The following is a 26,323-nucleotide window of genomic DNA, read 5'->3' on the forward strand; positions in this document are numbered from 1 at the left end:
GTTGTCGTTCTTTCAGTCTCCAGTGTGGAGACTGGTTTGATGCAACTCGCCATGATACTGCAACCTGTGCCAGTCTTTTCATCTCCAAATAACTACTGCAACCTACATCCATTTGACCATGCTTACTGTCTTCATCCCTTGGGCTCCCTCTACAATTTTTGCCTCCCAGCGCTCCCCTCCATTACCAAGTTGACTATTTCTTCACTCCTCAGTATGTGTGCAATCCCTGCTTTTACCCAACTTCCGTCATAAGTTTCTTTTTTCTCCAACTCTATTCAACAACACCTTCGCATCATTTACTCAGTCTACCCACCTAATCTCCGGCATTCTTATGTAGCTCTACATGTCAAAAGCTCCTGTTCTCCTCTCGCCTGATCTGTTTGTCATCCAAATTTCACTTCCAACTGTTTATCATCCACATTTCACTTCCATGCAAAACTACACCTCAGGCAAGTACCTACAGAAACGACTTCCTAACACTTAAATTCATGTTATGTATTAACAAAATCCTTTTTTTTTCAGGGATAATTTTAGTGCTATAGCCAGTCTGCATTTTACATCCTCTCCAAGCAGCAAAACTAATTTACTGCTTTTACTGTCTCATTTCCTAATCTAATGTCTTCGGCTTCACCTGGTTTATCTGACTACACTCCATTACTCTTATTGTATTTATGTTGATGTACATCTCATAACCTCCTTTGAATACATGACCGATTTCATTCAACTGTTCTTCCAAGTCCTTTTCTGTCTCTGGCAGAAGTATAATGTCACTGGCGAATCTCAAAGTTTTTATTTCTTCTCCCTGAATTTTAATTACCTCTTCAAATTTCTCCTTCATTTTCCTTGCTGCTTGCTCGTTTCTCGACTACAGATTCCCTTTCGAGTCTTTCGACTCATACAACTGCAGCCTGGTTTCTGTACATGTTGCAAACAACATTTCTCTCCCTTTATTGTATCCCTTCTATCTACAGTGTTTCAAAGTCTCTGTTCAAGTAAACATTTTCGAAAGTACTCTCTAAATATATAATTTCTGTAAATTATATTAACATGTTCTCTAGATGTTAATATGGTCTTGCATTGTCTCCAGTATATTTGAGAGGACTATCTGCCACACAGTAACTATAATTTTTTTTTCAGTCAGTGCTCTCACAAATTGTTTAATGGCTAGAAGGGTTCATTATCAGCAGTCGTATATGAAATATGAGACAGTAAAGTATGAGTACAACAACACTGGATTAACAGATTAAACAAACACCCAAAGACACTAAATAAAATTGTAAAGTGGTATCGTAAACACTTAACTCGAAAATTCTCTTACTTTTTGAGCTGTCTCGAAAGAACGGAGGCTTTATAATTGTTCCCAAAGACGACGGCCACGGTTCGTGATGGCTCCCACAGTTGCTAAAGAGAAGAAAAATGGAGAAAAGTCCAGTCTCGTAGTCTTCGTAAAACCGAGAAAGTGGTGACAACTGTTTGCATGTCATTCTGCGACGAACGTGGAATAAAAGACCGTAAGATTTCCATATAGGTATCAAACGCTTACCGAGAAGCGCCGCTACTACGCATAGGGTAGTATTATTATCTTATTTTCGTCTCTGCAAATTTTTGCTGCAGTTTCTAATTAATATGTGTGGCAAGATTCTTTGAAAATGGGTCGCGAGTTTCACTCTCATTCCTACGTGGTGATAGGGCTGTCTCGTCCCACAATACTTGTTCCCATATAGTATGCCTTAAGCGTACCGTGTTTGGTTCAGATTGATGCAAGATTTTTACATTTCACCCTGTCCTCTCCTGTCCATGGAGGGAGGGGCGAGCGGTGCCTCACCTCAGAAGCATCTTTTTTCATTTAACATCACAAAATTTTCACCCAGTTTGTTTGAAATTGTTCCAAGCGTTTCTGGGTCCCTATAGATGACTTACTGTTTTTAAATAGTAAGTTACATGTGTAATGTGTACCATGTTTGACAGACTGTGAGTTGACCTAGGCTTTCCAGAGCAATGCTGGAATATATACATATCCTCACACATACATTCCATGTTCAGTTAGTTAAATAATTGCACGACAAGCCATATTGACATTAAAATTACACAGACTGAGATTTTATTCGTTAGTTTTGTTGTGGTCCTCAGTACAGTTAGCCAGCATCCTTCTTCATGCCTATTTTCACAGCTCGTATAGCCACAAGTTTACATGGCTATTCACTTCTGCTATCTCCCCCTCCACAGCACACATACGCAGCGTACAGACCTTCAGTTTAGTACTCTAAGATATGTAAAGAATTGCTTACCGAGGCACAATGCACATCACCGAGTGAAGTGCTACAGAGGCAAAACACTGGACTAAATGATACTGTATATGTCTGAAAAATCGCATGCTCATGTGCACTAACTCGCATTACTCGCCTAAAAGTTGGAAATGAGTTGACTTTATTGATCACTAAGCATCATTCCCGATTCGATGTAGTCAACATTCTCGAGACATCATCTACGCCCCAAAAGGCACCTGATTCGCGTCCTACACCCAGGAGGATTGCTGGCCAACCCCGCAATTTGAGAAACTCTAAATAGCTCCGTGAAAATGTTATAACATCCATCCCTTTCAGCCAATGTGCCTTAGAGGCAGAATGCAGTCGTTTCCACTGGTCATTTCCTGTTCCTGGTAATATCACTCTTAGGGAAAGTGCTACTTACCAACAAGACTTCTTGTAAGTTTATTTCCAACAGGTAATCGGAAACACTTCCTTTCGTGGGGTAGTCACTGAGAAATGGTTCTTACCAACTGTTCTTAAAGCAGTACTATGCAATTCTCAAAAAAACTCGAAAAGGTCATCTTCAAATATTAGAAGATTTTACAGCGATCTGAAGAACACAACGATTAGAGGTTATGGTAAATAAGCAGCATTGCCACCAGCAGCCGGGCGCGTTATGTAAAAGTCTTATAGTTGAGAAATCACTGGTTCATATCTCACTATTAACAATTTTTAATACTTTGGTGTAAAATCTATATATTTTTACAAATGGAAATATTAATTAATAAATATTTTATGATTAGTGCAAAACCTCTATAATAAAAAATGTTTATCTTTAAATGCAAAAATTAGGCATTACAATACAGTCATTAAACCATCAATGTTATATGCCAGCGAAACCTTGGCACTAAACAGGAAAACTGATCTAGAAAATCTAAAGAAAGAAGAAAGAAAAATAATTAGAAAAAATTTGGGACCAAGATGGACCGAGAATGGATATAGATTACAGAAAACATCAAAAATTGAAGAATATTCTAACATAGAGATAGACATGAGGAAAAGACGCCTTAAATTCTATGGCCACATAATGAGACTTCCTGAACACAGATTAACAAAAAGAATTGTAAAATACGTAGATTCTCTTGTTAATGGAGGAGAATGGATCCAAAAAGTTAAAAAAGATTTGGAATTAGCAAAAATTACTAAAGAAGAAATAGCTGCAAGGAACAATTTTGGAATAAAAGTTGAAAAGTGGGAGGTTAAAACAGAGACAAAAGCACCGAGAACCGGAACAAAATGGAGCGAAGAAAGAAGAACTAAATTTTCGCAAACAATGAAAAACTGGTGGGCAAATAAAAAGAACCAGAAGACCAAGAAGAACGGAAAGTGAACCAGCTTTACTTAGCGTCTTCCACATGGGAGCTTTAGGACTAATAATAATAATAATAATAATAATTAATAAATATTGTGTCATATTTTTTTATAAAACAAGACATTTGTAATTTCAGTGTGAATCACATGAAATTGGAAGTATTCACGAGAAACTGAAATTTGGTACAAAAAAAAGAAACATCGAGCAGTAATAAAGCACTTTTTATTTCTAGAGACAGAATAGTATAGTCGATAATTTATTTTATTGGACAGTAAGACATTTCACATGCTTGTATCAAATATTAATTTTATTTTACGTGACCAAAAATGAAAATGAAATATATTCTTTTTATTAAAAATTGTAATTCTATATTTATTACTTACAATTTCCGTATTATAATGAGTGCAGAACTAAAACAAAAGAAAAAAGAATTGCCGCAAATTAAAATCGAACCAGCGACTGCATGGGAACAAGACTTCCTATGCATTCCTTTTTATGCACTTATCTAACAGCGACTGTGTTAATAATCTAGAAATATTTTGTACTTAACAGTGCTCACAAAGTGTTTAATTTTCGAACGCATGTTTTTCCAGGTTTTTTCATACACTGAAGTGCCAAAGAAACGGGTATAGACGTGTGTATTGAAATACAGGGCTATGTAAATAGGCAGAACACGGCGCTGCCATCGGCAACTCCTATGTAACAAAAAAAAACTGTCTGGCGTATTTGTTAAATCGGTTACTGCTGCTACAATGGCAGGTTATCAAGATTTAAGTGAGTTTGAACGTGGTGTTATAGTCGGCGAACTAGCAATGGGACATAGCCTCTCCGAGATAGCGATGAAATAGAGATTTTCCCGTACGACCATTTCACGAGTGAACCGTGAATATCAGAAATCCGGTAAAACATGAAATCTCCGACATCGCTGCGGCAGGAAAAGATTCTGCAAGAACGAGACCAACGACGACTAAAGAGAACACCCTTGCGCAAATTGCTGTAGATTTCAGTGATGGACCATCAACAAGTGTCAGCGTGCGAAACATTCAACGACTCTTCGATATGGGCTTTCGGAGAGGAATGTCCACTCGTGTACCTTTGATGACTGCCCAACACAAAGCTGTACACTGCGCCTAGGCCTCTCAACACCGACAATGAACTGTAAATGACTGGATACTTGTTGCATGGTCGGACGAATCTCGTTTCAAATTGTATCGAGCCGATGGACGTGTACAGGTATGGAGACAACCTCATGGAGCCATGGACGCTGCACGTCAGTAGGGGATTGTTCAAGCTGGTGGAGGCTCAGTATCATCGTAGGGCGTGTGCAGTTGGAGTGATATGGGACCCCTGATACGTGTAGATACAGGGAACATATACGTAAGCATCCTGTGCGTTCACCTGCATCCATTCATGTCCATTGTGCATTCAGAAGGACTTGGGCAACTCCAGCAGTATAATGTGACACCCCACATGTCCCGAACTGCTACAAAGAGGCTTCAGGAACACTCTTCTGAGTTTAAACACTTCCGCTGGCCACCAAACTCTACAGACATGAACATATCTGGAACATCTTGTTCACAAAAGATCTACACCCTCCTACGGGTTTATGGTCAGCTCTGAAGGATTCATACTGTCATTTCCCTCGAGCACTACTTCAGACATTAGTCGAGTCCATGCCACGTCGTGTTGCCGCATTTCTGCGTGCTCGCGGGGACCGTACACGATATGAGGCAGGTGAACCAGTTTCTTTGCCTTTTCAGTGTGTAGTTGCATCTTACTGCTGTAGAAAATTGCTGTCAGGACACTGACTTGAAAAAGACCTGCTCATCAGCCCCAGGACGGAATAAGCCACCAATCATCGGATATATTTAATACCAACTTTAGCATCCTCAACAGTCAGAGCAAGAAAGATATGTTGCTATGGCAGTACGTTTTTTAATCTCTCCATATCACTCATTGCTGTCAACACCTGAAATTCCTTAAAGTTAACTCGGTTTCCTCCTCCGCGCGAGATGGCACAGTGGTTAGCACACTGGACCCGCATTCGGGAGGACGACGGTTCAATCCCGCGTCCGGTCATCATGATTTAGGTTTTCCGTGATTTCTCTAAATCGCTCCAGGCAAATTCCGGGATGGTTCCTTCAAAAGGGCACGGTCGACTTCCTTCCCTATCCTTCCCTAATACGATGAGACCGATGACCTCGCAGTTTGGTCTTTTCCCCCAAGTAACCCGACCCACCGCTCGGTTTCCTCTTACGATGCTGGCCAACACACACATACGGTTCCAGTGACTTGTCTAACATTCAACTGTAATTTGAATACATACTCGCGAACATGTGGTCCGACACTGAATGCGCTTGCTACAGTCTCTTAGGGAATATCGTAATACGTTGCTTTGCCGGTGAATCATTCGCCAGAACTCTCTCTCTTATATAATGGTATTCAAGAGGTGCAGATTATGTATCTGAAGCAGGTTATGCCCTCTCTCATTCTTACAATTCCAAAATTATAAAAAAACGCAATCGTAACTTAGTGTAAACTAACATTCACCTTAACCATCTACACAATACACACAGTTGTCAAACTATGTGCCCCTTGGAAACCCAAGAAAACGGATCATAACTCCCGTGATAGAACGAATGGATAACAAGTAACTCTTTGAGCGCGAGCTCGCAAAAGGCCATTGATGCTTACGGCATTTACGCTCCACATAATGCCTATCGTGCAACATCAATATTAACTGCTGATGGCAACTGTGACCGGAACTGGAGGTGTCCAATGGTGAGCACAGCATGAGGCTACGGAGCGTATTAAAACTGCTTATTCGACGAGTAACTCACAACACTGCTACAGTGCTTGTGATGATATAAAGCAGAACAATGGCAACGATAAACAAAGCAAACATTGCATTATATCTATAACAACAGTTTCTGAAGTTGATATGTCGTCAGAAACAAACCCAAGGGATTTCGTAGGTGAGAAAGAAGATGAAATATTAGCGTTCCTGAAAGATGACTCAGTGGAATGTGTGGTATCATATACGATCAACTGTGCAGATAATGAACATGAGGTGTTCATTGATGACGATATGTGCTTAATAAGTGAAAGTGATACTGAAACGTGTGTCCAGCCATGTAGTTCATCATCCTTGCCGGACAGGGAGCCACAAATCCAGTCTCCTGTGAAACGTAGTAAAGAACAATCGTTGTCCAAAGATCAGTACTAAACATAATCACGTACATGAAAGATCATCTGCAGCATAGCAAAAAAAGCAGTTATGAACAGATTTCGAATAAGTCCGCAACGATATGACCGTGTAGAGCACCAGAAAACCTACGGATATTCAAGGGAGAACAAGACGCATTTGTTACAAAAATGGGAGTCGTCGCGTTTCAAGGAGGCTCAAAACAGTTTATAATGTGTGCATTATAGTGACGTACTACGTTATGCACACCAAATTGCGTGCGACACAGATTACGATAATTTCAAGGGAAGCCATAGGTAGTTACGTAACTTCAAACAGTGCTACAGAATTGGAAGAAGTGAGATAAGGAAATTCCAAACTATGTGGCAACGACGATACAGTGAAAACTGTTGAATCGGCCATAAAATTTGTAGATAAGATAAACAAACTCGTCCCATTGTTCAGTAAGGAATCTGTTTTCAACACCGACCAATCGGGATTTGAAAAGTAAATTGGAGGTACCAAGAAAGTTTTATCAAGATCAGCTAACATCAATGCCGTAACCCATTCGTATATATTTATGCTGACTGTTAATCTGGATGGTAAACTGGCTGGACAGTTATTTAGTGTGCTGTGAGAAGTTGGAGGTGCTCCGCCCCCAACGATTCTTTCTTGTGAGCTTGATCTTGCAAGGGCAGTAGGCATATTTACGACGTAGCAAGGAAGAGTGGGAAAATGGACGTAAGAGAACGACAACTATGCTATGAGCACGGCTTTTGGTCAATAGCTGCTCAAAAAAACTTGCTTTTGCTTGATTCCTAGTTTTCATATAAAAATTGTACTCTTTTAGTATTTTCGTTCCACCGTTAAAAGTACAAGAAAATGCGTATTTTCCTCACCAGACATGTTTCGCTTTATTGAGGTAAAGCATCATCAGTGGTCTACAATTAAAGAAATTTACAATTTGATTTGTTTTTAAGAGCGAAAAACAGTTCTTACCCAACGTGTCGGTTTTTACTGACGCTGACTTCTGCTTGTTTTTCGCCTGCATCAGGAAATGCCGTCTGCTTGCACATCTTTCGTGTCTTTAATCATTAGACAGTGCTAATTACTGTCTAACACGTCGTTGCTCTATAGAACTATTTATTTCTCACGTTTTCGCAGCACAGCGCCTAAGAATTTCATAGTTCTGCAGAGCAAAGAAAAATTAGACTTCAAGTTTCAGTGAAGGAAGACACTAAAGACGTGCTAGTAGACGCATTTCCTGATATAATCGAGAAACCAATCAGGAATCACGGTACGTAATAACCAACACATTGTTAGCGAACTGTTTTTCGATCTTAAAAACAAATCAAATAATACGTATCTTTAATTACAGACCACTAAAGATGCTTTACCTCAGTTACGCGAAAGGCATCTGGTGAAGGAACACGCATTTTCTTGTTGATGTAACGTCGTAATGAAAATACCCTCGGGAACTGTACAGCAAGTACGAATGATACGACCACACAAATGGAAAACTCATTTAGAGCAAATTATCACTCCTGAAAAGTATATGATAGTGCCGCTTATACTAGCAGGAACCAATAGCAATTCAGCCTATGGATGTTTGTTTTTTCCGTGCCTCTGAAACTTATTATAGCACTATCTGCAACTACGCCTTACAGGATAGCAGTTTCACTATAAGCTCCACGACAGACTATTTCGCATTCGGTTGCATGCCATCACATCCAATCAGCTCTCATCATCCCGTTACACCAGTATGTTTCCATTTGCATCTTTGAGGGTGGATACCTAGCTGAACGTCTTGCACGGTCTGTAACTCCCACGGAGTGCGCCTTCGATCTTGATGGTACGAACCTTCGTGATCAAAAAATGTGGAGCACCATTTTTCTTTCGCTGTTAATGGTGGAAGTTTACGGTTTGTTTTGAACATATCTTGGATATTGACTATGTCCATTTTGTAAAGTGTGTTCTATTTTTTGTGGTAAGGTCTTATGGGACCAAACTGCTGAGATCAACGGTTCCTAAGCCAACACGCTACTTAATCTAACTCAAACTTACTTACGCTATGGCCAACACACACACCAAAGCCCGAGAGAGGACTCGAACCTCCGACGGGGGGAGCTGCACGGACCGTGACAAGGCGCCTGACCGCGCGGCTACCCTGCGCGGCCTTGTGAAGTGTAGTACACACATTTGCTCTCTGTACCTCCCGGGCAGTCATTTTCTGTCATCCTCCTGATGCCCATGGTGATTCATTAGCAGCTAATATTTTTTCCTCTCATAATTGTTGACTTTAAAATGAGCCTTACTGAAGATTGAACTTGCGACCTCGCACTTAAGGGCTTCCTTCTAAGTATAATCTATCTCGCCTACAGCATTGCTTGAGTAGTTTGTAGCAGTTTCGCACATCTCGTATCGTCTCAAAACTTTGTATCTGGTATTCAATCTGTATAACTTTTGAAAGTACTTGCCGGGCATCAGCCAGCAATGGTAAGGTACTGGATTCGCATTTGGAAGGACGGTGGCACAAGTTTGTGTCCTATCACGCGAAGATAAGTTTTCCGTGCCTTCCTTAAAGCACTTCTTTGGAAACAAACGACCGATTTTATCCACCATCTTTCTCTCGGTCAGAGTTTGTTCCTGCTCTCTGATCTAAACATCGATGGGACTTAAACCCAACACTTCCTTCATTTACCGAGCGTCCCCCAAACGTCTGAAGATCAGACAAACAACAGACTTATGAGCGTTGCAAGAGATTTGTTGGTTGACGACGGATCGTGTCCCGTAAACACTCGATAATCTTGTATGGATTAGGTGATGTATATTTGTAAGTACATGTAGGATCGCCGTATAGTAATCTGAATTTTCGCGCCTATTACAACGCGCTGCTGTCAGGTAACATGATCTACTGTGCACTACTATAAGGCTAATCCGGTGCACGGTGCTTAGTTCGAGTTGCAGGTAGTCTATCTAATGGCCCCCAGCAACTATAAAAATGTGGTTTTCGGTATTTCATGTGGTTATTAAGAGAACTTAAAAATGTAAACTGCAGTTATATTCATTCAGGGGTATAATCGCCTCTTACAGTTTTAAGACACTTAATTACTGCAGTTAGAAACTGTGTATATGGCCTGAGGCGCGCGCCATTTACCCATCCAGTATCTGAGAATGAGAACACTTAATGACTTGCGACAAACTTTACACATAATTTCAAATATTTTCTAAACTTTTTTCTCAAATGGTTCAAATGGCTCTGAGCAGTATGGGACTCAACTTCTAAGGTCATCTGTCCCCTAGAACATAGAACTACTAAACCTAACTAACCTAAGGACAGCACAAAAATCCATATCCGAGGCAGGAGTCAAAACTGCGACAGTAGCGGTCGCGCGGTTCCAGACTGTAGCGCCTAGAACCGCTCGGCCACCCCGTCCGGCATACTTTTTTTCTTTCTTGCCTGCTTAGTGTCAAATGTTTAACACATTAACTTATCAATAAAATAATCAAAAGTTTTAAGCTGATTCATAAATGAAGTTGGATTCTTTAAAGAATAATGTGTGGGGAGGGGGAAGAGCGTTCGTAGTGTCACGTATCTTTATAATGTCAGTATTTCGTATCCTTAGTGGTTTTCTGGCAGAACTGATGTTGTAGCTGGCGAAGATAGCTATACACAGTTTCCCAAGATCAGGAAACAAACCTGTTCAGCCGTGAGTTCGGTGATAGCGACGCGCCCCTGCAAATGCATTTACTTAGAAACTACCCTTGAATGAGGTGGGGAGGCAGGTAGAGAGGAAGTGCAAGACACTCTTCAGCCGGCATAATGTGGTCCTCGAATGAGGACAGGAAGGATTACATCTGTTAGATCCTCACACATAACTGTATGGTGAACGCCAGATACATTTTTCATTTCCTCATCTAACCGCAGCAGATGAAAATTCTGTTCGAGGAAATGCAGCAAGTTCTATTAACTTTGATGAATCCATTCGGGTGGAATCAACCCTACTCAGAAATCAAACTGCCCGATGGACGAAACTGGAGAGACAACTTTAAAAGAAAACTGGGGCCATACTTTTACACAATTTTAGATGTGAGGTTTTATCACTGCAATAATTCATTCACTCATTCATTCATTCATTCATTCATTCATTTGCAAACAGCCTATCCTGTTTTTCTTTTTTTATTATTATTAATACTCTAGATGTCGACTAGTCGGTGACATTAATGCCCCTCCCTTATCTCATAAATACTTATTTTAGGTGTAATGACAGTCGACTCTTCTGTTTTCGATCTCTCGTCCCATAAAGTATGATTGTAACCTTCCAGTAAGTTATTCCACGTACACTGTCATTGAACGCAACAAAAGCCTAATGCAAAAAAAAAAACCAGGACAATGGAACATTGGTGATGAATCAAGCTAAACGATAAGAAGCTGCGTTACAAATTCTGGTATCGTAACATTGGAAATACATCATATGAAAAAGGATGAAGAAATAGTGGCAAAAAAAATAATGTTACATGATTTTTTTCAGTTCCATAAACTTAGCGATAATCACAAATGTATTGGATAGGCATCATGGAACATAGCAGATTTGTGCAATTCATTTGACAAAGCATAATCATTACAGTGCAACATGACAACAAATATAGAGCTGTGTATCATCCTCTGCCGAATATAAAAACAGTTGTAATTTTAATATACTAACCAAGTTCTCTTGAATTCATAAATCACAGGGATTGTAACATAACGATAGTGTTTGTAACTAAATTAGAATCAATTTATAAAAGATTTCTTCCAATAATAGGTAGTGTAAAAGGCTTACAATAGACATATGAACACAATTAAAAATTGTAATGAAATACAAACCAATAATATTACCCAAAATATTAATAGTATGGGTATTCGCAATCATCGGAACAGATGCAACGTTACATGTCAACAAAACTGTAATAATGATGTGTAAAACTGAACTCTGTACTTAATTGCAGTCTAACCTCCAGGAACTTTGTGAACTTCAGGGAATGACGACCGCTACGAAAAGTAGACTAATTGTTTTGTAGTTTCCAATGCATTTCATGTTAAGCTTTGTTTCGTCACTCATTCTTCCGTACACAAGTGACAAACTAAAAGTGATTTCCTAGAGGTAGCTATAGTCCAGTGGTTTACATTTCTCTCACTACAGAATGTTACTTCATGATTTACGTTATTCACTTGATAAATATATTCGCTTTAGGAAGCTTAAATACAATTCAGTGTCAGAAAAATGATATGAGTTTTCGAATCTTTATAGTGGCAAACGTTACTTTATTGTCTCACTTGTAACACACGTGAACAGATAATCGCACTTTTTAATTCGAATGTCGCTATTTCTCATCATTTCTCTTGTAACAAAGTAGTCTCTTAAGATTTCTTGCGTTACAGCGGCAACATTACTGTGAACAGAATGAGGGACTGCAGGGGTGACCTTACGATACGCACATTATCTGTCTTATTTTTATTTAATGATAATGGTAACAATAACTGAAACTTTAATGAAATCAAAACTGTCTTATTATATTATTAATTTTAAGAATTTCAATTGATGTGCCGATACCAGCCACATTTATAATAAAAATATGGTTAATATTGTACTCAAGTACGAGAGATTTTTTTAAAACATTAAATCTGTTGGTTTCTTTTACTGTTTCCAGTTGTTGTTACATTTTGTGCAAGAAGTTGCATATTCCATATTTCCTGCTATATACGTAATAACCCACCGACTTTTTAGTGATGGTTTGTTTTCGAAACCATATTTCTATATTTTCAATCAGACTTTCAAGTAGCCTTGAAGCAACTGAAGAACTAATAATAATGCCGAAATCTGCTTTAGTTCAAGGGACATAAAAGTTGCGTCATTCTGTTGGACACCGGACATTTGTATATCACTTCCAACATGTAATTGGTAAGTGTGAAGGCTACCAGTAACACTTAAGATGTCGTTCAGGAATGCTCATTAGGTGTGCTGATACAGTAAATCCCACTGATGAATAGTTTTATGGGAGTTTGTTCAGTGTGTGAGGATTTTGGGTTCCTGTATATTGGACAGTGACGTAAAAAATAAATCAGTCATCCGATCATTACATTTTGACGAATGTAACGTTATGTATACAGGAACAGATACTCAAAATGTATAACCAAATTACAGGTATCATGCAGCGACACACTGGTATACCAGGTACACTTTTATTACAGCTTAAGGAAATGTTTCATTAAGCAGCTGCGTAAAATGTCCAGTGGACGAATATAACAGATTCCATCGAAGACTTCCGCGCTATTACTAGAATTTTAGAATATTGGCGCGCAACTTGAGCAATTGTGATAGTCCTGAGAAGCAGATCGATTCTCGTAACCTAAGCTCTTCACACTACCCTCTCCCCATTCCCCCAAAAGAAAAAAAAACGGATTGGCTTCATATCCACTGATGAAGACGGCCATGGAACATGTCGTCCTAACAGGGTGTGCAAAATGTGCAAGTGGTTCGTCACGATGAAACAACAGAAACTTAAGAATTGTCAGAAGAAGCCCATGTCCCGGGACATCCCACAGGGTACATTCAAGGAAAACTACACGAGATCCAGTCACAAAGGCATCTATATACTCAGTACATAAACTTTCAGTGGATGAATATTGATAGCTCAACACACAAGTTCTTGCAAATTTCATCTTTCTGGATACAGTTGTTTCGGTTTTTCGGTCGCTGTATACACTGTAGAATCAAAAAAAGGGGGAATTAAGAAACAAAGTTCGCTCTTTTTCCGTCCCCCTTCAAGTTGAGTGATCACTATGTTTGACTACTGCCCTGTTGAACTGAGTTCTTTTCGTGCTACTTCGAAGGCGATCGCTTCCGCAGGAAGACTGAAATAGGCTGCACTCAGCCACTTGAGGAAAACTGAAGGGCCTTCTGAGTAATAAGTGGCAGCTATCGTTTTGAAAAGGCAACAGCCAGGAGATACGTAAGTTAGCCACATGCCATTCCATGTCACTGTCGCTGACACCGTTTGCAAAAATAGGGTAAAATGCAAAATGTGTCCTATGAACTGATCCCTTCTTTCAGTCAAGTTGAGCCACAAATTTCTTTTTCCCCCCAATTCTATAATTTCAATCAGTACCTCCTCAATATTTACTCAGTCGACCCATATCAGATTCTGCATTCATCTATAGTAGCACATTGCTAAAGCTTCTTTTCTCGTGTTATCTGAACTGTTTATCTTCCACTTTTCAATTCCTTAATATGTGCATATCCGACATATACCTTCAGGAACTACGTCGAGACACGTAAATTTTTATTAGATGTTGACAGATTTTTCTTTTTCAAAAACGCGTATTGTCCTACAGCCAGTCTGCATTTTACTTCCTCTCTAAGTTGGACATTATCAGCTATTTTGCTGCCCAAGTAACAACATTCATCTACTACTTTTAGCATCTCGTTCCCTAATCCGATTCTTTTAGCTTTGCTAGATTTAATTCGACCGCTACGGTCGCAGGTTCCAATCCTGCCTCGGGCATGGATGTGTATGATGTCCTTAGGTTAGTTAGGTTTAAGTAGTTCTAAGTTCTAGGGACTGATGATCTCAGAAGTTCAGTTCCGTAGTGCTCAGAGTCATCTGAACAATTTAATTCGACTGTATACCATTACTCCCTGTCTTAATTTTGTTGAAGTTCATCTCATAACTTCTTTAGAAGAGAGTATCCATTCCACTTAGCAGTCTTCCAAGTGTTTTGCTATCTCTGAGAGAATTACAATGTCATAGAGAAACCTCGATATTGTACCTTTTCATCTTAATTCAGTTTCAAAATTTCTCTTTAGTTTTCTTTACTTGTTGCCCACTGAACAAATTGAAAAACGAAGGAGAGATCCTATCACTCAGGCTACCACTGAACCACTGCTCCCCTTTCATGCCCCTCGACTCTTAGAACGACAGTCTGTTTGCTGAAAAAGTTATGTATAATGTTCTGCTACCTATATTTTCCTCCAGAATTCCAAAGAATGTATTTCAATCAACATATCAAAAGCTTTCTCAAAATATAGAAATGTTATATACTCGTAACTTGGTTTCCTAGTCTTCAATCTACTTTAAAGATAGGTTATAGGCTCAGTACTTCTCCGGTACCTGAAGTCGACTTCTACCACGCTCCCCATTCTTCCACAAATAATTCGTGCTAATATTTTTCAGCCACGTATTTTTAACTGGTGATTCGATAACATTCACATCTCCCAGCACCAGCCTTCTGTACCATTGCGGTTACTACATTCTGATTCACATCTGAGGGTATTTCGTCTGTTTCATATATTTTGCACACCAAGTTCAATGGTTTCGACATAGCTCCCGGGGATCAAAATGACTCTAAGGAATGTCACCTACAAGTACCTTGCTTCGACTTACCTCTTACAGTGCTCTGTCTACCAGTCGTACTCATGCTGAAACAGAAGTAAACAGTTTTTCACCATCGCCTATTTCCAATTGCAGTTTTACTGTTCAAAAATGGTTCAAATGGCTCTGAGCACTATAGGACTTAACAGCTCAGGTCATCAGTCCCCTAGAACTTAGAACTACTTAAACCTAACTAACCTAAGGACATGACGCACATCCATGCCCGAGGCAGGATTCGAACCTGCGACCATAGCGGTCGCGCGGTTCCAGACTGAAGCGCCTAGAACCGAGTTTTACTGTAAACGAGGGCATGCTAAAGAGTAGGGCCTCCGAATTTCTTATGTAAAAACTCTTAAAGGTTTTTTTAAACAATATTATTAACCTTCTACGTCTTTCTTCTTCGTGTCTACATATTTTCAGCTCTCTGCCGCTACAGGGCTCCGAATTGTAGCATGTAACATGGTGGTTTGTAACGTAAATATGTCGGTGTGTGAGAAAAAGCGTACTGTATCCAGGTTTTGAATTCAAAGACCTCGTCCAGACCTGGAGCACTCTCTCCTTCAATATGACAACATCAGACCACACACAAGCGCTGCGACATCTGCAGCAATCAGACGCTTTGGGTTCTCTGTCATCGATCGTCATCCATACAGTCGCGACTTGGTCCCATCCGATTTTCATCTGTTTCCAAAACTTAAAAAACATTTTTGCCGGCAGAAGTGAGGCTGTGGCTCCGTCAACACGTCAGACATTCTACAGCGACGATGGGCAACAATCAGATCTTTCGTTGGGAGAAATTTGTTCGTCGCTAGGATGAGTATGTTCACAGATAAATACGTAGACATAAAGAATAAACACGTGGAATATTAATAAATGTTGTTTTATTTAAAAAGCCTTAATAGTTTTCATATAAAAAGTTCGGAGACATTACTTTTCATACGTTAAGCTCGTTGCTAGAAGCCGTTCAGAGAATCGTTATGGCGCTCATCGCTTCATCCCACAAAATGATGCAGGAGTTGTTACTTTTCCGTGCCTAAAACAATGCATCACATTTTGAAACTGCACATAGAGCTGAGCAGTAGAGGGATGAGGCCTCCAGGTGAAGAGTAACGGAAATACTGAAATTTATCCTATGACTACAATATCAGCGAGTCATAGTTTTAATCAGCCAACTCATAAAAATACCAGGGCGTCACAACTTGTAGGGATATGAAGTGGAATGATCACATAAGTGCAGTCGTCGGTAAAGAATGTGACACATTTCAGTTTGTTTGTAGAACAGCAGGCAGATGCTATTTGTCTACAATGGAGACCGCTGATACAACATTCGTGCGATCCATCCTATTTCATAGCTCATATGTGTAGGACCCATACCAAATAGTACTAACGGGGGATATTGGACGCATAGAGAGGGTGGCAGGACGAATGACCACTAATTTGTTCGGTCCATGGGACAGTGTCATGAAGATGCTAAAGAAACTAAACTGACAAACGTTTGAAGATAGGAACAAATTATACCTAGAAAACCTATTTACAAAGGTCCAAGAACCAGATGTAGCTCATGAATTTAGGAATGTACCACGACGCCCTACTTCAAGTTCCCGTATGGATCGCGAATATAAGATTAGACTAATTATTACAACACGCATAGAGGCGTTTAAACAATAATTCCTCCCTCGCTCCATACGTGAATTGGGCGGAAAGAAACAGCAGTAACGATGCAAACAGAAGTGCTCTCTACTATGCACTTCGCAGTACGTTGCAGAATATGGTTGTAGATAGAGAACAGCTCGCGTGATGAGTCGTTCAGCACTGAATGCGCAAAATATATGATGAAATGTAGAAATGGCGAGTGTACGAAGATGGGAGATTCAAGAAATACACCGTTTTAAGATATTGTCGACGCACATCGTATATCGAATACCAGGAAGTCGCTAGTACCAGCACACGAGTATTATTTATCGAATATACTCTTAACTGAACTACATATTTGGCTTTTATTTCTGTTTTAAAAAATACTAGTAATTCAAGACGGGTACCACATCGACGACTTCCTACGGCGCTAGGTGTATGACTCCCTCAGACAAACCTCCATTACTATTTGGTGTGCGTGACTCACAAAGGTAGTCGGCATAGTGGCTGTCAGAAGTAGAGGAATCGATACATGTCGAAGAACGACGATCGCTACTGCCAGTTCTTCGATCGCTATCAACGTAGTCTATCACTATATTGCTGGGTTTATCGCTTTGTTTGCTTTTCTCGTGCGAATTCGACATATGGTTAATCTGCTTCATCGCTCATCTTCGAACTCCAAAACCGGCAATAGATCAAAAACCACAAAAAAGCTCCCAGCGGCGAAGATGACACGGAATGGTAACAACACTACCAGTTTACAATGTACGCGGTACTGTATTCTAGGCTAATAGTTACCGACCCGAAACAAGTGATTGACGCCCCTAAATAGTACACAGTGATTTATAACTGTGGAACCCTTCAAGAGATACGATGATAGCCGACACAAAAGACGAAGAACGCATGTCTTCAGCGTAGTGTAATAGATAAAGACGTGGATTACAGAGTCGAAGAAAGTAGGTTTGTGCCCCATTATAACCTTTTTCTTTTTTCACCTTAGCGGTTTTAACGCTTTCTGGCGCTTACGAGCCTAGTATCTCGTTCTGCAATATTCGATATTATTTACATTTACTGTTTATTTCCGAATATGTGGCGATTTCATAGTGTGTAGTTAGGAAGAAACCTAAGAGAACAGCTTTAACTGCTGCGAGTGAAACGAGCAGCAATAAAATCCATATTCTTTCTCGCCATGGCGTCTCCAAATTTGTAGAAGATACGAGTACAGCGAAGACCACTAGGGGAAATATACTCCCCTTTTTGACAAGAATGGATCAGGCTCAACATCGCGTGTCTTGGAATGACCTTGCAGTTGCAAATCTCGCCGGTATATCGCAACAAACTCACCAGCAACGATTCGGCACGTAAGTTGCACTGCGAGTCAAAGAATATGCTTGTCTGCAAATACAATATACAAACATTTTCCTCAGATACAAAGATAATTGGGCGAAGAAAATGAATGAAAATATTTATTAGGAATTTAATGCCCCGTCGACATTAGAGCGGAAGTATATATTCTGTAACGAGTCATAACAAAGGAACGTAATATCAAACCATTCAGCAACTAACTCACCTCCTGTTATTTGCAATGGTGGTCTAAAAAGTAATTTCTGTGGATTTTTTATGTGAAAATCTTAAAGCTTTTTAAATAAACCATACGTTTTAAACATTCTACATCTTCGTTCTTCATGTTTAACATTTGTGCACCCCGCCAATAGATAGCTCAGAATTGTAGCGTGTGACACGTCGTCGCGTGAGACACAGCGTGTTGTAATCGAGCTTCACACACGAACGCTGCGACATCTGCAACGCTTTGGGGCCTTGGGTTCACTCCCATGATCATCGGTCTTTTTTTTTCCGCGACCTCCTCAGTTATTTGCTGGATGTATTCCAATCTCTGACTTCCTCTACAGCTTTTGCCTTCTTCAGCTTCCTCTAGTACCATGGAAGTCATTCCTTGACGTCTTACCGGATGTCCCACAATCCTGTCTCTTCTCCTTGTCAGCGTTTTACACACATTCCTTTCCTCTCCAATTCTGCGCAGAACCTCCTCATTCCTTACCTTATCAGTCTACCTAATTTTCAACATTCGTCTGTAGCAGCACATCCCAAATGCTTCGATTCTCTTCTGTTCCGGTTTTCCCACAGTCCGTGTCTCACTACCATGCAATACTGTACTCCAAACGAACATTCTCAAAAATTTCTTCCTCAAATTAAGATTTATGTTTGATATTAGTAGACTTCTCTTGGCCACGAATGCCCATTTTGCCTGTGCTAGTCTGCTTTTGATATCCTCCTTGCTCCGTCCGTCATTGGTTATTTTGCTACCTAAGTAGTAGAATTCCTTAACATCATCTTCAACTGTTCTCATTTCTGCTACTTCTCATTACTTTGCTCTTTCTTCGATTTACTCACAGTTCATATTCTGTACTTATTAGATTGTTCATTCCACATAGCAGATCATGTAGATCTTCTTTCCTTTCAATCATGATAGCAATGTCATCAACGAATCGTATCATTTATACCTTTCACTTCGAATTTTAATTCCACTACTGAAACATTCCTTCATTGCTTCTTCGATGTACAGACTGAACAGTGTAGGTGAAGGACTACATCCCTGTCTTACAACATTTTTGATCCGAGCACTTCCTTTTTGGTCGTCCACTCTTATTATTCCCCTTTGGGTCTTGAACATATTCTATATTACTCGTCTTTCTCTATAGCTTACCCCCGTTTTCCTCAGAATTTAGAATATCTTACACCACTTTACATTGTCGAACACTTTTTCCAGGTCTACAAATCCTATGAAAGTGTCTTGATTTTTCTTCAATCTTGAGCCGGCCAGGGTTGCCGAGCGGTTCTAGGCACTACAGTCTGGAACCGCGCGACCGCTACGGTCGCAGGTTTGAATCCTGCCTCGGGCATGGATGTGTGTAATGTCCTTAGGTTAGTTAGGTTTAAGTAGTTCTAAGTTCTAGGGGACTGAAGTCCCATGGTGCTCAGAGCCATTTGAACCATTTGAACATTCAATCTTGGTTCCATTATCAATCGCTTCGTCAGAACTGCCTCTCTCGTGCCTATGCCTCTCCTAAGGCCAAACTGGTCGTCGTCTTAAACATCCTTAATTTTCTTTTGCATTGTGCAGCATATTATTCTTATCGGCAACTTGGATGCATGAGCTGTTAAGCTTATTTCTACGATATTTCTCGCAGTTGTCAGTTCCTGCAGTCTTCGGAATTGTGGGGATGATAATATTTTCAGAGTCAGGTAGTATGTCGCCAGACTCATATATTCTACACACCAAAATGAATAGTCGTTTTGTTGCCACTTCCCCCAACGATTTTAGATATTCTAATGGCATGTTATCTATCCCTTCTGTCTTATTTAATATTAAGTCCTCCAGAACTCTTTTAAATTATGATTCTAATACTGGACCCGCTATCTCTTCTAAATTGATTGTTCTTTCTTCTCCTATTACATCAGACAAATCTTCCCCATCACAGAGGTCTTCAATGTGCTTTTTCCACCTATCCGCTCTCTCCTCTGCCTTTAACATTGGGATTCCCGTTACACTTAATGTTACCACCCTTGTTTTAATTTCACCGAAGATCTTTTTGAATTTCCAGTATCCTGAGTCAGTCCTTCTGACAATCATTTCTTCTTCGATTTCTTCACATTTTTCATGCAGTCATTTCGTCATAGCTTCCATGCACTTTCTATTTATTTCGTTCCTCAGCGACATCTATTTCTATATTCCTGAATTTCCCTGAACATTTTTGTACTTCCTTCTTTCATAGATCAAATCAGGTATTTTTTCTCTTACGAATGGTTGTCTTCTTTGTACCTATGTTTTCTATCCAACTTCTTTGACTGCAATTTTTAGAGATGTCCATTTCTCTTCAAATGTATTGCCTACTGAGCTGTTCTTTATTGCTGTATATAAAGCCTTAGAGAACTTCAAGCGTATCTCGTCGTTCCCTAGTACTTCCATATTCCTGTTCTTTGCCTACTGATTCTTCCTGTCTCATATTTTAAACTTTAGTCTACTCTTCATCATTACTACATTGTGATGTGAGTCTATATCTGCTCCTGGGTACGCCTTAAAATCCAGTACCTGATTTCGGAATCTCTGTCTGACCTTGATGTATCCTACTGAAATCTTCTCTTATCAGCCGGCCTTTCCCATATGTACCTCCTCATCTTATGATTCTTGAGCATAGTATTCGTTATTACTATATGAAATTTATTACAGAACTGAATTACTCTTTCTCGTCTCTCAGTATTTGTCCCAAACCCTCATTCTCCTGTAACCTTTTCTTCTACTCCTTTCCCGACAACCACATTCCAGTCCTCCATGCCTATTAGATTTTCATCTCGCTTTAAGTACTGTCTTACCCTTTCAAGGTCCTCATATTATTTCTCTATCTCTCCATCTTCAGCTTGCGACGTCAGCATGTATACGTGAACTATTGTTGTTGGTGTTGGTTTTCTATTGATTCTGATAAGAATAACCCTATCACTGAACTGTTCACAGTAACTCACTCTCTGCCCTGCCTTCCTATTCATAACGAATCCTACTCCCGTTATTCCATTTTCTGCTGCTGTTGATATTACCCTATACTCATCTGACCAAAAATCCTTGTCTACTTTCCATTTTGCATTACTGACCCCTTGAAAAACGTCTTCAAGGACTTCACTTTGATAATGATGAAGTGGTGCAAGCAGAGGTAATGTTGTGGCTCCATCAACAAAATCAAACATTCTACAGTGACGCTATCAACCAGCACCTCCCATCAATGAACTGTATTCGTCTCCAGGATGACTATAACAACAAATAAAAATGTAGACATGAAGAATAAAGTTGTAAAATGTTAATAAAGTTTGTTTTACCTGTATTTAAAAAGCTTTGAGAGCTTTCACATAAAAAATTCGGAGACATTACTTTTCATTACTCTTTCATATCTTTAACTTCATGAGCTGCACTAGTATTGCAAAAGCAAACTAAAGTGGAATGTGACTTTTGCGTGTTTGTTTGATTTTCATAACAAACAATATAAAGTTGGTGGTAATGCGGGGCTCTCTCATGTACAGCTCGAACGTGCTAACATCTACAAGCGCACAGTGCTAATTTCACATTTTTCCATTCGAGTGCAGTAATCGGAACCATAAGAAAAACATTTTTATGTGTTCTCAGTACAAAATAATCTGTGCTTTGACTCTTTCTTTAACGCAACGGTTGATATTACATAACTACAGAATGAGCTCAGCTCATCTTTATTACTGTCTAAGTGGATTAGGCTGTACCATTTTTTGTAATTCAGGGAGGTAAAGAGAGTGACTCACGCTGTAATTCAGTGGCCCATACATTTAATCCGAGTTCTAGTTTGTTATTATTTTTTTATCATACATGAACAGAAGTGACCACTAGTGCCAGCAATTTAGTGTCTTATACAGTACAAAACCTCAACATATCAACGATGAAAATAATTTTAAGAAAGGAAATTCTCTGTTGAATAACTGCCACCACAGTTTTTAAAAAAGAAGTGCTCTCCCCTTTTTTATTGACCGTATCTAAACTAAATCTCACATACATAGATATAATCGCTTTAAATTCAGCACAAACCGATCCTAAAGAAGGAAGAAAGATCGATTTTACACATGAATTATGCTTCTCAACCCGAATTTCAAACCTGTGGATCGGAAGAAGTCTGTCTTCCACGTCAGACTTTTAACAAATTAAAAACGATCTCGCTACTGTACAATACTGATAATTATTTATTGTCCGACTTGATTTCTTGTTCAGAAGTGTCCACCATTTCTCGAGGTTCAGGGTAGTAATTTCGTACGCCAAGGTGGTTAGCTGTATGGCTCACAGATGTCTCTGCCCGCAACCGACAAAGTCCATATGCGTAAAGTCGATATGTTGCGCTCACCTCCATTAATTTTTTCTGCGAACATATTTATTTTTTAAGTACCGATATAAGCTTTCAAAGAGCTAATATCCGACTTCTGCAGATAATCGTTGCACGAAAGTCCATAAAACTATCGCCATTGTGTAGCAGATCTCCATACATTTGTAATATAGGTAAAAAGTATAAATGATCATCTCCCACTCATCCCCTGGTTGCTCCTCTCCTCTCCAACCCCCGCCCTCTGCCGCGCCTTCACTGTTGTGTCCCCCCTACCCTCCATTTCTACACCCTTCATCTCCTTTCCCAAGATGCCTTCCGTCAACTCCACCTCCCGGGTGATGCCCTCTCTCCCTACATTTATCCCTCCTATCAACTCTGATCGTCACCTACCCCTCCTGTTTTTTCCCACCTACCCTCTCTCTGACTCCCTTCTCCCCCCCCCCCCCCCCGAGTTCTTTTGCATTCCCCTCCTCTGTCTTTCCCCACTCCCTCTCGTGTCTGCCCCCCCCCCCTCTTATGAGTCCTCGTCCTCCATAGGCTCCTTCCCCCCTCCCCCCACTTCATTTTTCCTCTCCTTCCCTCTTTTTCTTTTCCCATCATCTCTCCAGGTTCCCCCCATCTGCCCTCGGTTGTGGTGTGTCATATTTGTGCCAACTTTTTAGTGCAGTGTTCAAATGAGCGTTCAGTGTTGTGCATCTTTCCAAAGTGTTGCGAACAGAAATCATGCTGTCACTGGGTGTGAGTTTTATATCTCTTGTGAACAGAAACCAGAATGTCGCCGTGTTTTTAATTGTCTGTCTATTATTTTACTTGTTTGCTTCTTGTGTATTTTATTATCATCACCAACCCTTTGTTTTAAGTTTTAAGTTCCACAATTTTCCGTCATTTTACCATTTGAGTCACCGATTTCATCGCCTGCTTTTATTATTTATTATCTTCATTTTTTTAAAACACATTCTGTAGGCTGGAGAGCGGCGTACGAAGCTGCTGCCAGCCCGCCCCCTTTGGGGGGAATCAAAACTCACTAAAGGCAAAAAATATATAAATGATCATCCAAGTTTGTCATAAGCAAAATTTCTTAAACACTTTTGAAGTTAGTTGTCAGTGTTTATACCCACTTTACATTAAGTACAGAGAAGGATACTTCATGATTTGCACACTATGCGCATATAAAGTGAGCTCAATTCATAAGTGTACTGATTTTCAGTTAAGGAAGAAATATACAAGAGTCGGTGTAAAATTTGGAGTCTTATCATTTGTACCTGCAAGCGACTGAAGAGGGAAATCTTCAAGTGCTGTATGGAGCATGTTATGAAAGTAACAGTTATACTCTGAGGCGTCGAAAGTCATGGGATACCGCGGTGGACCTCGTTTTGCTTTATGTCCCATAAACATTCGATGGAATTCATGTTGGTCAATATATGAGGCCAAATCATGCTATCGAATTGTCCAGAAATTTCTTCACACCAACTGCAAACAATTGTGGCCCAAGAATGGCTGCAAAAAAGCCTCCAAGTAGCGGAACACAACCAATGGTCGGTTCAGTTGCACCAGAGGGCCCAGTCCTTATCATGAAAATGCAGCCCACACCATTCTGGAGCCACCACCAGCTTGCACGGTGCCTTTGTCGTCAACTTGGGCCCATGGCTTCGGAGGGCTGCACCAAAATTGAACCCTACCATCGACTCTTACCATCTGAATATGGCACTCGTCTGACCAGGCCACGGTCTTCCGTCATCTAGAGTGTAACTGATATGGTCACGAACCCAAGAGAGGCGATGCAGGCAATATCGGGCTGTCAGCAAAGCCACTCGCGTCGTTCGTCTGCTGTCATAGCCCATCAACGACAAATTTCTCCACACTGTCCTAAAAAATGGTTCAAATGGCTCTGAGCACTATGGGACTAAACTTCTGAGGTCATCAATCCCCTAGAACTTAGAACTATTTAAACCTAACTAACCTAAGGACACCACACACATCCATGCCCGAGGCAGGATTCGAACCTGCGACCGTAGCGGTCGATCGGTTCCAGACTGTAGCGCCTAGAACCGCTCGGCCACCCCAGCCGGCCACGCTCTCCTACCGGATACGTGTGTCGTACATTCCTGCAGCTATTTCACGCAGTCTTTTAGCACTGACAAATCTATGCGAACGCTGCTGCTCTCGTCGTTAAGTCAAGGACGTCTCTCACAGCATTGTCTGTGGTGTGAGTTAACGACTGAAATTTGTTGTTCTCGGTACTCTGATGACACCGTAGATCGCGGATTACTGAATTCCTCAACGATTTCTGAAATGTAATGACCCATGCGTTGGCTCCAACAACAATTCCGCGTTGTAAGTCTATCGATTCCCGTCGTGCGGCTACAATCACGTCGGAACCTTTTCCCAAAAATCACCTGAGTAAAATGATAGCTCCACCTATTATACCTTGTGTACGAAATACCACCGTCATTTCTATATGTGCATTTCGCTACCCCCTGACTTTTGTCACGTCAGTGTATAAACAGTGTCTAGACTATTGAATGTCTGTTCTCGTGAGCAAATTGACAATTGCCAACATGTGGAATTAAGAAGCTCAGTTTTGTTGGAAACTTTTCGATTGTAGCAGTGCTGCTGGTGGAGACGACGGAGACAACTGCACGTGTGTGTGTGGCTTGGTTTTCAGGGGGGACCTGGAGAGCCGGGCGTATGCGGCTGCGGTCCGGTGGTTCAGCCCGTAAGTGACTCGCCAGGACGCCCCCCGCTTTTGCTACGTGTCCGATGTTCGTTTTCGTTGTGATTCAATTTATACTTCATGTTTACCATCTCTGTGTTGTAGACAGTTGGAGCGACTGCTTTGATGTTTCAAAACTACTAACCTATATTTGTACTGACATGTTTCACAGTCCTTGTACAGTACCTGATTATCTTCCCATTCACCTTTTTTTGATAGTAGTTATATTAAATTATCGTATCTTTATATGTGCAATGTACTTTTGGTCTTTCCCTTGAAGAATGACCAGTTGTTTGAATTATATGATGTGTAGCCTGTTAATAGCATGATTTTTGCATTTTATGTATTTTGTGCTAGATTTTTGTTGGTGTTTTTAATGCTGTACACACGCACACACACACACACACACACACACACACACACACACACACCACATTTCCGTTTTCTACCCCCGCAGTCACAAGATTATTGTAAGATTTTGTTCGCGCACATTAAGAACTTCTTGTACAGGGTGTTTGGGAAAGACTCATCCTATTTCACAAGATTCTGTCTTTTACATGAATAACGACATAATATAGGAGTAAAGATTAACTTACATGTAGGAGTACAAACGTTCATTTTCAGAAAAATCATCTCACGTTACAAGAGCATATCTTTTACGTGCAAACACATATAACTTTGATGTACTGTTTACAATTAGCGAACGAGGTGGCGCAGTGGTTAGCCTACTTCATTCGCATTCGGGAGGACGACAATCCAGATTTATCTTTTCCGTGATTTCCTTAACTCGACCGAGGCAAATGCCGGGTTGGTTCCTTTGAAAGGGCACGGCCGATTTCCTTCCGCGTCCTT

General features: G+C 40.3%; 1 protein-coding gene across 1 annotated transcript in view; it reads left to right on the forward strand.

Moving 5' to 3' along the window:
- Positions 1-26,323, forward strand: part of LOC126341885 (regulator of G-protein signaling 11) — a 1,532,239-nt gene that overhangs the window by 1,419,566 nt on the left and 86,350 nt on the right. Inside the window, exon 15 of the mRNA XM_050001809.1 lies at positions 25,424-25,474. Coding sequence (XP_049857766.1) covers positions 25,424-25,474 — 51 coding nt within the window. The remainder of the gene's footprint in view (positions 1-25,423; positions 25,475-26,323) is intronic.

This window comes from Schistocerca gregaria, chromosome 1 (genome assembly GCF_023897955.1).
Source record: "Schistocerca gregaria isolate iqSchGreg1 chromosome 1, iqSchGreg1.2, whole genome shotgun sequence".
Classification (NCBI taxonomy): Eukaryota; Metazoa; Arthropoda; class Insecta; order Orthoptera; family Acrididae; genus Schistocerca; species Schistocerca gregaria.